Here is a 12,565-nt window from a genome sequence, read left to right on the forward strand (position 1 = left end):
TCTCCTGTCAGTATGAGTTCCATACCCTAGAGTTGGCTTCCATGGAAATTTTCTTTCATCAACTCAGGAGACTTCCTCTGTTAGAGAATAGTTTCATGGCTCCAGTAGAGAATATAAATGATCAGCTGGTCATGGTGATGGACAGGGAGGAGATTTCTAGTCTGTTCTATTCAGGGTTCCATACCAAATCCATCACCGTAGTATCCAAGGATCTTGGATAGGATTGGCACAGTTGTGTGGAGGCCTTGCATATCAGGATAAGCACCTTGAATTTGTCTGTATTTATTACAGAGCCAACCCACAAAGCAGAGTACTGAATGAATGTTGCCTTTTGGGGAGGGGAGGGGGCTAAGCAGGTGGGCTGCAGCATTTTGTAGGAAGTTGCTGGAAGTTGGTGTGAGAGATATTGCAACTGCAGGCAGTATCTTTGAGGACCATATCGTATGAAACATATGATTTTTTTATGCAACACTGAGAGCCAGGAATTGTACAGAATGCCAGGAACTAAAACAATGGGGTGGGGGAGGTGATGAAGATGAATCACTCAGGTTGCAAAGCCCTCCAGGGAGATACCTCCTGCAGGAGAGGCTCCCCTATACTGACAAACTGAGTTTTGACCAACAGACAAAGAAATGGCTTTGGGCAGCATACAAAGGTTGAGTTTAAATACACAGAGGGCCTTTGTTCTGAACCAGAAAACAGACAAGACCTTCTGTCCAAGTTGAGGGAGGGGAACTTTGGTTTACTGAGGCCCCATAAGACAGATGGGTGATCTGTGGTAAGCTTTTAGCATGCATCTAGGAACTTATCTGTATTTCTCTGTAATGCTTTTACCCTAAGAAAAAGTGTGTTTTGATTTGTGAAGGCTGGTCGGTCACTGTTATACACTATGTTAGCCCCTGTGGAAAGGTGAAGCACAGGTGCTGGACCCTGGTCAGACCTGCTGAGGAAATCACAGTGAGGTGCACAGGGACTGCAAGCTTGAAATCAGTCTGGTGGGAGAGAGGTGCAGGTTTCTGCCTGAGCTAGGTGATGGCTGGGTGCCTGAAACCCTAAGTGGATGCCCTCCTGGAAGGCCACAAATTTGGTTTAAAACTGCAGTTAACTCTGAAAAACTTACCCTGTTTTTTGAGGTCCCTTTGTAACTCTTTGTCATCTGCTTTGGACTTACCTATCGTGAGTAATTTTGTATCAGTGTCAAATTTTGCCACCTCATTGTTCATCCCTTTTTCTGTATCATTTATGAATATATTATACAGCACTGGTCCCAGTGTAGCTCCTTGGGGGACTCAACTATTTACCTCTCTTCATTGGGAAAACTGACCATTTATTAGCACCCTTTGTTTCCTATCTTTAACGAGTTACAAATCCATGAGGGGACCATCCTACTTATCCCTGACTGCTTGCATACTTAAGAGCCTTTGGTGAGGAATCTTGTCAAAGGTTTTCTGAAAGTCCAAGTACAGTATATCCACTGGATCACCCTTTCCCACATGTCTGTTGAGCCCCTCCAAGAATTCAATATGTTGTGGCCGCATGATTTCCTTTTCAAAAACCATGTTGACAATTGCCCAACAGATCATGTTCATCTTTGTGTCTGATCATTCTGCTCTTTATTATAGTTTCAACCAGTCTGCTTGGTATTGAAGTTAGGCTTAACAGCCTGTAATTGTCAGGATCCCCTCTGGAGCCTTTTATTTTAAATAGGCGATACATTAGCTATCCTCCAGTTATCTGATTCACAGGCTGATTTAAATGATAGGTTATGTATCACAGTTAGCAGTTCTGCAGTTTCATATTTGACTTCCTTCAGAACTCTTAAGTGAATACCATCTTGTCCTGGTGACTTATTGCAGTTTAATTTCTCAATTTGTGTTCCAAAACGTCCTCTATTGATTTCTCAATCTGGGACAGTTCCTCAGATTTTTCACCTAAAAATTATGGCTCAGGTGTGGCAATCTTCACTCCAGACGATGTGAGGAAGACCGATGCAAACAATTCATTTAGTTTTTTCACAACATCCTTATCTTCCTTGGGTGCTCCTTTAGCATGTTGATTGTCCAGTGGCCCAACTGATTGTTTGACAGGCTTCTTCTTGTTTGACAAGTACTTGTGATGTACTTTAAAAAATTGCTGTTAGTTTTTGTGTATTTTGCTAGTTCTTTTTTAGCCTTCCTAATTATGTGTTTATACTTGACTTGCCAGAGTTTATGCTCTTTTTTATTTTCCTCACTAGAATTTGACTTCCAAGTTTTAAAGGATGCCTTTTTACCTCTAACCATCATTTTTATTCTGCTGTTTAGCCATGATGGAATTTTTTGGTCCTTTTACTGTTTGTTCTGTGGCATCTTTAAGACTAACAGAAGTATTGGGATCATAAGCTTTTGTGGGTAAGAACCTCACTTATTCAGATGCTTATGCTCCCAATATTTCTGTTAGTCTTAAACTCTAAACTCAGAGTTCTCTCTGTATCTGTTCCTGCCTCCATTTGATAAGTAAGCCTATTGATAAGCATAATTGTTAACTGTGTGGCAACATACATCATCTCACTAACGTTATTATGGTATAGTGAATCACAACTGAATTGAGGGAAGTCACATTTCAGGCTGTCAACTTCATAATGAAAAAAGATGCATGATTTCTAAAAACAGGGTTCTTTACAGAGACAATGATTATTTTTGTAAGGCATAAGTCTTGCTACTGTGTTTTAAATGTATACTTTACTATTGCATTCAAGATTTATTATACACCAAAAGGATAGGAAAATGCTGTGATGTTTACGTTTCTATTTGTCGTTACCATGATTTTGCCTAAATGATTATGAAAATTTCTTCCTATAGACTGTATCACTTCCCTGTTGTTGTCAATTGCTGGCTGTGTGTGTTCCTCCTGTGTGCTACACCAGCTCTGTGCAGATAGCTGATGCAGCAGACATTGATCAAACTGCCCAAAAAGACCACGACCTTGGTTCAGTAACGAAGGCATTTGGCCAGGTTTATTGTCAACGAAGCATGTTCATAGCACCCCATCTTAGGCAACCCCCCTACCAGAACCTTCCCTCCCCTCCCACCAGCACCTCCTGCCCCCAGTGGGCCCCGCCGATCAGAACCTTCCGCACCCTCCCAGCGCCTACCGCCGATCACCTGTCTCAGGGAATCAGGAGGAGCTGGGGGGGAGGGGGAGGAGCTAGGGTGCAGTGCGCTTGGGGAAGGGGGCAGAACTGGATGGGGAAGGTTGCAGGGTGGGGGCGGGGAAAAGGCAGGGTGGGGGCAGAGCAGGGATGGGAAGAAGCGGGGTGGGGTTGGGGCCTTGGGGGAAGGGGTGGAGTGGGTGCTGGGTCTGGGTGGAGCCAGTGGATAGCAACCCCCAGCAGATTAGAAACTCAGCACCTATGAACTCCATAGATTTAAAAAAATTATTAAAGCTAATGTTAATATATATATACAGAGAGAGAGAGAGAGAGAGGTTTAGAAAAGAGTGACTGTATATCTGGATATAGTGCTTAGCTTATCTACAAATATAAAGTTTGTTTTTAAAAGTCATATGATGCATAGAGTACATAATTTAGTTGGGAATTGGTCCTGCTTTGAGCAGGGGGTTGGACTAGATGACCTCCTGGGGTCCCTTCCAACCCTGATATTCTATGATTCTATGATTCTATGAATCAGCAATAACCCAAATTTAGGTGATTAGATTTAACAATACAGTTTAGATATTAACATCCCCATATTTGGGGGAGGGATAGTTCAGTGGTTTGAGCATTGGCCTGCTAAACCCACAGTTATAAGTTCAATGCTTAAGGGGGCCACTTAGGGATCTGGGGCAAAAATTGGTCCTGCTAGTGAAGGCAGGGGCTGGACTTGATTACCTTTTGGGGTCCCTTCTAGCTCTATGAGATAGGTATATCTCCATATATTAATTAATTAATTAACAGCCCTCATGAAAAGTTGTACAGAGATTTGGTTGTGGAAAGCAAAATATAACAATGAGTGGAGATTGTCCCTCAGTAATTGAGAATTAGGTAGGTTGTCCATTTAGAAAATACAATCCATGAGGAAAATATTTCAGTTAATTCCCTGACTGTGTTTCTCATCGGCACTCCAGCTCATCCCTCCTGGTATTGCCGATGTCCAGTGATGTGTTCTATGTAGATGTCCCTTGACCACCTGATGGTGTCCAACACCACGTTTTGCCACATCAGTTGAGCGTAGCGTTGACCGATTCCACATTATCTCAGCACTCGCTCATTACTGGGGTCCCATGTACCTAAGGCTCCGACGATCAGTGCATGTGTCTGGACCAGGTAACCCTTACCTCTCAACATTTTTGGTCAGAGGGGCATATTTCTCTATCTTTCAAGCTCGGGCATCGTAGAAGGCCAGGGTCCTGTTCTCGAAGGGCACTGTGACGTTCACCATGGTGATTTTCTTCCGGTCCTCGGTGATGACAATGTCCGGTCGCAATTGGCTGTCGGTTCTGGGGGATTGCAGAGTTTAGAGCAACCTTCCCCATGGGTGGTATGATGGCTCTGGCCAGGCGATCTTGGATGGTATTGTGTGGCAGCTGCCAAGCTCTCGAATGGGTCTTGCAGGTACACAGGACATGGGGTAGTGTCTCGTTGGCGTAGCCGCACTTCCTGCATTGCTTGTCCCAATTCTCATGGTGGACAGCTCTCTTCAGCAGAATGCAGTTGAGCCGGGCCCTGTGGATGAACCTCCAGTCAGCAAATCATGTGAAGTTGCCCCCAAGGAGAAAGTGGTTGCTGGCGTCCCACTTTCACATCATCTCAAATGCCTTGCCCTGGTCCAGCTTCCGTTTCAGGTTTTCCACATATTGGCAGTGGACAGAATCCTTCAGGGTCCTCTCCAGCATGGTTCTAGCTCTTGGAGTGATGATGGTGTGCTCCGTGTTCTTCACCTTTGGTACCAGGACTCCCAGCTCCTGGCATTCATCGCACCACATCCAATGGCAGTCAATACGCTTCTCCAGTTGTCGCATAGTGTTGTGGACACGAGTCCAGAGAGAAGCAAAGTCTCCTCTGTCTCTTTCAAATTCACCTTCCAATGAGCTGCTCAGGTAGGTGGCAACATCTTGGTTGGAGGGGGTCCTGGTGATTCACTTCTTGATGGCATCCTGCAGAGCACTCTCCGTGATGTTCCTCACCGTGGCGTCTGGGCACTTCAGCAGGTGTAAGGCATGAGTGATCATGGCAACGTCAGACAGATCACCTATTCGGGGGACATTGGCGCCGCCCTGCCTGTGCAAGATGTACACCAGTTCATTGCTGGCCCTCTGGGGAAGAAACATCCACTTCTTCACCTGCTGCCGGATGGTGTTGTCTGCCTTGTTAAGAGGTATCTTTGCCATGGCAGATCCCCTCAGGATGAATGAGATATGGGGAATCACGAAAGTGTTCAAGGCATTGATCTTCGGTTCCGGTAGGGGGGAGTCTATTCCGGCCACATCTTGTAGGATCTCTGCGATGGCATCCTCAGATGTCTGCTGAATGTGGAAACCCGAGGGTGTGCTGACATGTTGGTATGCCTGCCCGTCCTCAAGGAAGATCATGGGTTCACCCTGGATCTGAAATGGTGTCTCCTGGACTGAATCCCTTCTACTGCCATTGATATGCAGGGATGCACACTTCCTGGCATTGAAGCTGAGTCCCATTCAGTTGGCAGCCTGGCTGGTGATGTCATAGAAACATAGAATCATACACTTTAAGGTCAGAAGGGACCATTATGATCATCTAGTCTGACCTCCTTCACAAAGCAGGCCACAGAATCTCACCCACCCACTCCTATAACAACCCCCTAACCTATGTTTGAGTTATTGAAATCCTCAAATCATGGTTTAAAGACTTCAAGGTGCAGAGAATCCTCCAGCAAGTGAGCCATGCCCCACACTGCAGAGGAAGGAGAAAAACCCTCAGGGCCTCTGCCAATCTGCCCTGGAGGAAAATTCCTTCCAGACCCCAAATACAGCAATCATCTAAACCCTGAGCATGTGGGCAAGACTCACCAGCCAGATACCCAGGAAAGAATTCTCAGTAGTAACTCAGATCCCACCCCATCTAACATCCCATCACAGTTCATTAGGCATATTTACCGCTAATAGTCAAAGATCAATTAATTGCCAAAATTAGGCTATCCCATCATACCATACCCTCCATAAACTTATCAAGCTTAATCTTGAAGCTAGATATGTCTTTTGCCACCACTGCTCCCCTTGGGAGGCTGTTCCAGAACTTCACTTCTCTGATGGTTAGAAACCTTCGTCTAATTTCAAGTCTAAATTTCCTGGTGGCCAGCTTATATCCATTTGTTCTTGTGTCCACATTGGTACTGAGCTTAAATAATTCCTCTCCCTCCCTGGTATTTATCCCTTTGATATATTTATAGAGAGCAATCATATCTCCCCTCAGCCTTCTTTTGGTTAGGCTAAACAAGCCAAGCTCTTTGAGTCTCCTTTCATAAGACTGGTTTTCCATTCCTCGGATCATCCTAGTAGCTCTTCTCTGCACCTGTTCCAGTTTGATTCATCCTTCTTAAACATGGGAGACCAGAACTGCACACAATATTCCAGATGAGGTCTCACCAGTGCCTTGTATAATGGTACTAACACTTCCTTATCTCTACTGGAAATCCCTCACCTGATGAATCCCAAGACTGCATTAGCTTTTCTCACAGCCATATCACATTGGCGGCTCAGAGTCATCCTGTGATCAACCAATACTCCAAGGTCCTTCTCCTCCTCTGTTACTTCCAACTGATGCGTCTCCAGTTTATAACAATTTTTTTGTTATTAATCCCTAAATGCATGACCTTGCACTTTTCACTATTAAATTTCATCCTATTACTATTACTCCAGTTTACAAGGTCATCCAGATCTTCCTGTATGATATCCTGATCCTTCTCTGTATTGGCAATACTCCCATTTTCTGCAAACTTTATTAGCATATTCCCACTTTTTGTGCCAAGGTCAATAATGAAAAGATTAAATAAGATTGGTCCCAAAATTGATCCCTGAGGAACTCCACTAGTAACCTCCTTCCAGACTGACAGTTCACCTTTCAGTGTGACCCATTGTAGTCTCCCCTTTAACCAGTTCCTTATCCACCTTTCAATTTTCATGTTGATCCCCATCTTTTCCAATTTAGCTAATAATTCCCTGTGTGGAACCATATCAAATGAGGTAATTACTTACTGAAATGGAAGTAAATTAGATCCACTGCATTTCCTTTGTCTAAAAAATCTGTTACCTTCTCAAAGAAGGAGATCAGATTGGTTTGGCATGATCTACCTTTTGTAAAACCATGTTGTATTTTGTCCCAATTACCATTGACCTCAATGTCCTTAACTACTTTCTCCTTCAAAATTTTTTCCAAGACCTTGCATACCACAGATGTCAAACTAACAGGCCTGTAGTTACTCAGATCACTTTTTTTTCCTTTCTTAAAAACAGGAACTATGTTAGCAATTCTCCTGTCATACGGTACAACCCCTGAGTTTACGAATTCATTAAAAATTCTTGCTAATGGACTTGCAAAGTCATGTGCCAGTTCCTTTAATATTCTTGGATGAAGATTATCTGGGCTCCCCTGATTTAGTCCCATTAAGCTGTTCGAGTTTGGCTTCTACCTTGGATGTGGTAATATCTACCTCCATAGCTTCATTTCCATTTGTCATCCTACCATTATCCCTAACCTTCTAATTAGCCTCATTAAAGACTGAGGCAAAATATTTGTTTAGATATTGGGCCATGCCCAGATTATCCTTAACTTCCACTCCATCCTCAGTGTTTAGCAGTCCGACTTCTTCTTTCTTTGCTTTCTTCTTATTTATATGACTATAGAACGTTTTACTATTGGTTTATGTCAAGCATTTGTTGGAGACTCTCAGGGTTGTCTGCAATCAGGACCAGATCGTCTGCGTAGGCCAGGATATTCACTCTGTTGTCGTATATATTGAAAAAACCTAGACCACTGCAGATCATTCGAATGAGCTCCTTCGTGGCCAAGTTGAAAACAATTATGCTCAGAGGCAGCCATGCTTCATGCTGCTATGGATAGGAATTTTGGGTGTTTCTCCTTCCATGGAGCAGATGGTGGTGGTGCAGCCTTCATACAGTTCCTGAATCAGTTGGAGAAAGTTTTCAGGTATCCTGAACTCTCTCAGCATGGCAAAAATGTGCTGGTGGGGCATCATTCTGAAAGCATTAGCTAGGTTGAGCCATGCTATGGCACATTGCCTCCGTGCCCTCCTGGCCACGTGGACGGCAGTTTGCAGGGCAAAGTTGTGTTCGTAGCAGCCTTCTCATGACATGATGCCTTTCTGAATGGAGCTGATGGCTCCTCCGTTCACCAACCAGTCTGTGATCTTAGTTGTGAGGCAGTTTGGCATGCAGTTTGTACATGGTGGAACAGAGAGAGGGATATTAAGACATGTATGCCCATTACAATGGACCTGCTCAGTAAGTGGCAGGACTTTCCGCTATCCCCTAGGCCAGACAAAGACATCCCCTCTGTGACCGCTGTTTTATACACTAATACAAGCAAGTTACATATGGCCCCACCCTTTACCTTGTACATGTTGGTACAAACAAAACATCTCTAGCCATCACTGTGTCCTCCTGACCTTTTCTTTAGGAGGGGTCAATGTGTCCCTGGATCATCTTCAGGGAGTGTGTTTATACCATAACTTGGTATCAGGGCATTCTGGTGCCACCCTTCTGGAATGTGTTTATGTGAGTGACCTGTGCCTAGCATTTCTTAGGAGTGTTTCAATTTTTGCAATGCCAGCCCTGTTCTTGCCAAGTTCATGTACTGGATAGTGAACCTGCAAGCAGGCATCTGCTTTGTAACAGGACCTGACGTTTGCTCATACCCTGACTCTTGCTTACGTTGCTTTGTATCAGCAGGTCCTGACTTTAGTTCAGACCTTAGTCCTTACACCAGGCTCCTTATACCAGGCCTTACTGTTGCAAATTTATTCCAAAACCTCCTCTAATGACACCTCAATCTGGAACAGTTCCTCACATTCATCACCTAAATGTGACACCATTGCAGGTAACACTAAGCTGGGAGGCATGATAGACATACTGGAGGGTAGGGATAGGATACAGAGGGACCTAGACAAATTAGAGGATTGGGCCAAAAGAAATCTGAGGTTCAACAAGGACAAGTACAGAGTCCTGCACTTAGGATGGAAGAATCCCATGCACTGCTACAGACCAGGGACCGAGTGGCTAGGCAGCAGTTCTGCAGAAAACAACCTGGGGGTTACAGTGGATGAGAAGCTGGATATGAGTCAACAGTGTGCTCTTGATTCCAAGAAGGCTAACAGCATTTTGGGCTGTATAAGTAGAGGCATTGCCAGCAGATCGAGGGACGTGATCATTCCCCTCTATTCGACATTGGTGAGGCCTCATCTGGAGTACTGTGTCCAATTTTGTGCCCCGCACTACAAGGATGTGGAAAAATTGGAAAGAATCCAGCAGAGGGCAACACAAATGATTAGGGAGCTGGAGCACATGACTTATGAAGAGAGACTGAGGGAACTGGGATTATTTAGTCTGCAGAAAAGATGAATGAGGCGGGATTTGATAGCTGCTTTCAACTACATGAAAGGGGGTTCCAAAGAGGATGGATCTAGACTGTTCTCAGTGGTAGCAGATGACAGGACAAGGAGTCTCAAGTTGCAGTCGAGGAGATTTAGGTTGGATATTAGGAAAAACTTTTTCACTAGGAGGGTGGTTAAGCACTGGAATGGGTTACCTAGGGAGGTGGTGGAATCTCCTTCCTTAGAGGTTTTTAAGGTCAGGCTTGAGAAAGCCCTGGCTGGGATGATTTAGTTGGGAATTGGTCCTGCTTTGAGCAGGGGGTTGGACTAGATGACCTCCTGAGGTCCCTTCCAACCCTGATATTCTATGAAAAAATGGCTCAGGTTTGGGACTCTCTCTCACATGTTCAGCTGTGAAGACCGATGCAAATAATTCATTTAGTTTCACCACAATAGCCTTATCATCCTTGAGTGCTCTTTTAGCATCTTGATCGTCAAATGGCCCCACTGGTTGTTTAGCAGGCTTCCAGCTTCTAATGTACTTGACATTTTTTTGGCTATTACTTTGAGTCTTTGGCTAGCTGTTCTTCAAATTCTTTTTTTAGTCTTCCTAATTATATCTTTATACTTCATTTGCCAGAGTTTATACTCCTTTCTATTTTCCTCACTAGATTTGAACTTGCAATTTTAAAGGATGCCTTTTTGCCTCTCACTGCTTCTTTTACTTTGTTGTTTAGCCACGGTAGCACTTTTTTGTTTCTCTTCCTCTTTTTTGTAATTTGGTGTATACATTTAAGTTGAGCTTCTATTATGGTGTCTTTAAAAAGTTTCAGTACAACTTGCAGGGATTTCACTTTTGGTGCTGTACCTTTTAATTTCTGTTTAACTAACTTCCTCATTTTGTTTAGTCCCCCTCTCTGAAATTAAAAGCTACAGTGCTGGGCCACTTTGGTGTTTTCCCCACCACAGGGATGTTAAATTTAAGTATATTAATGTCATTATTACCAAGCGGTAATTACTCTCACCATTAAAAATGTACACCTTATTTCCAGTCTGAATGTATCTATCTTTTTTTTTTGTACTGAAAGACAAACTAATGCAGAGCAGAAGATGCATTCAGAGAGCCAATAAACCCTCAGGAATTCAAATAAATTGCAGCTGCTATACTGATTGAAAAATTCCCAGGACTATACATCCACTAAACTCTTGGAATTCCACCTGTGGAATTCAGACTTACATAGGAAAAGAAGAATGTCTGAGAACATGAGATCCTTAAACTGATTCATCGGGTGCTGGGGCTGTCAGAATATTACTGTACTGTAACTTTTGTTATGATCATTTCATATAGCATACAATTTAGATGCTGAATAAGTGTCTTGTTTTTAACTCATTTGAAATTAAATAATATGCATATGTTGTTTTTCTCTTTCAGAAAAGCCAACGATGGGGAAAAGTGAGTACTGTTCTATGCATTGATTTCTGAAGTTGAATTGGTGTGATGAGTGCTCTATGATCTAGTTCTGTACTATACATTACCGGCTTCTCTGACTTCCCTTCAGAAATATTTGCTATATGTAATAGAGTTTAATTAAACCTCACAACCACTGGCCATTTGGATGATGGAATAGATTCCATGATACAAGGTTAACTAAGAGGCTTTGTTTCTCTATTGTGTGTAAAACATGGATTATATAGGGTGGTGTGACCATAGTGCCCAGAGGCGCCTCACTGAGATCACTCAATCAGGACAAACTGCAAAGGATGGGATAGGTGATCCCCAAAACTGGTGGTTTATTCTAATAATTAGATTCATCAACCAGCAACAAAACAGCTTCTACAACACCTTACTAGTTACCAAGAAGCCACAAAATACATTTCCCTTAAGAAATTCAGCCCTGGGACACCCACACATCCAAGTCCAATATGGTGAGGATTACATAAAATCCTGTTCACCATATATAAAATTATTCCAGTCCCAATGTTATCCACATTACCCAACAAGTCAATGAATATTTCAGACTTTAGCCAAATCACACACTTGCAGCCAATTCTTATTAACTAATCTAAGATTTATTAAAAAGAAAGGAGAGTGTTTATGGTTAGCAGATCGTTATACCTACAGATATGAATAAAGTTCTTAGGTCAGTTTTATAGTAGAGATGGTGAGGTGCTGAGCTGCAAAAAGTTCTTTCAGAATCAATTCCATAAATTATAATCCAATAGGCAGCGCATGAGCAGAAACTGTATAAATTCTTCCATGAGAAATAGTAGGGAAATCAAGAGGACACCTGGAGACCTCAGTCTTCTTACTTGAAACCTCCCCTGATAAGGTTCAAGTGGACGTAAGATGAAAAAAGATCAGGTCCCAAAGTTCTTTTATAGGTCTCTGGCAGGCTGCGATAACCTCTTGACAGCAGGTAACACAAGGACTAGTAATGTACATTGTTGCTTTGAACAATCAAGTCCTATTTCCTGAGTGTACACAGGTAATTAGTTGCATTGTTTAGCATAAGGCCATTAACCATCCAAATGTTCGTCGGTGGTTTACTATAAACTTCAAAGAGAAATAAAGACAATGATATTATTACACCTCATGTTTCATCTTCTTCCTATATTTCCTTTTGATATCTGAAACATTAGAATACAGTAATGCACAGGAATAGAAGTTTGCCATCTACAAGCTAATAAAATCACATTATTAACATCTAACAAGATATAGGTACACACAGGCCAATATAATTAGCATTTACTTCTAATTCTCTACAATACAGGTTTAAATTTCAAACACTTTGGCTTATCTAACATGACTTTCTTAAAGGTTGATCTGGGGCCACTTTAGCCTGCTGGTTGCTTTACCCCTTCTATCTCAATGTCACAGGTGGGCTTTTCAAAAGAGCCTAAATGATTTAGGAGCACAAATGTCACTGAAAGTCAATAGGACATTTGCTTCTAAGGCTAGGTCTATACTACCCGCCTGAATCGGCGGGTAGAAATCGACCTCTCGG

The 12,565-nt window shown here is 42.8% G+C and overlaps 1 protein-coding gene across 1 annotated transcript in view; it reads left to right on the forward strand.

Moving 5' to 3' along the window:
• The first annotated feature begins 11,907 nt into the window (after positions 1-11,907).
• LOC128826357 (uncharacterized) overlaps positions 11,908-12,565 on the forward strand; it is a 55,179-nt gene continuing 54,521 nt past the window's right edge. The window contains exon 1 of the mRNA XM_054009604.1: positions 11,908-11,977. Within this exon, the coding sequence (XP_053865579.1) occupies positions 11,908-11,977 (70 nt within the window). The remainder of the gene's footprint in view (positions 11,978-12,565) is intronic.

Source organism: Malaclemys terrapin, chromosome 20, assembly GCF_027887155.1.
Source record: "Malaclemys terrapin pileata isolate rMalTer1 chromosome 20, rMalTer1.hap1, whole genome shotgun sequence".
In the NCBI taxonomy this organism is placed as follows: domain Eukaryota; kingdom Metazoa; phylum Chordata; order Testudines; family Emydidae; genus Malaclemys; species Malaclemys terrapin.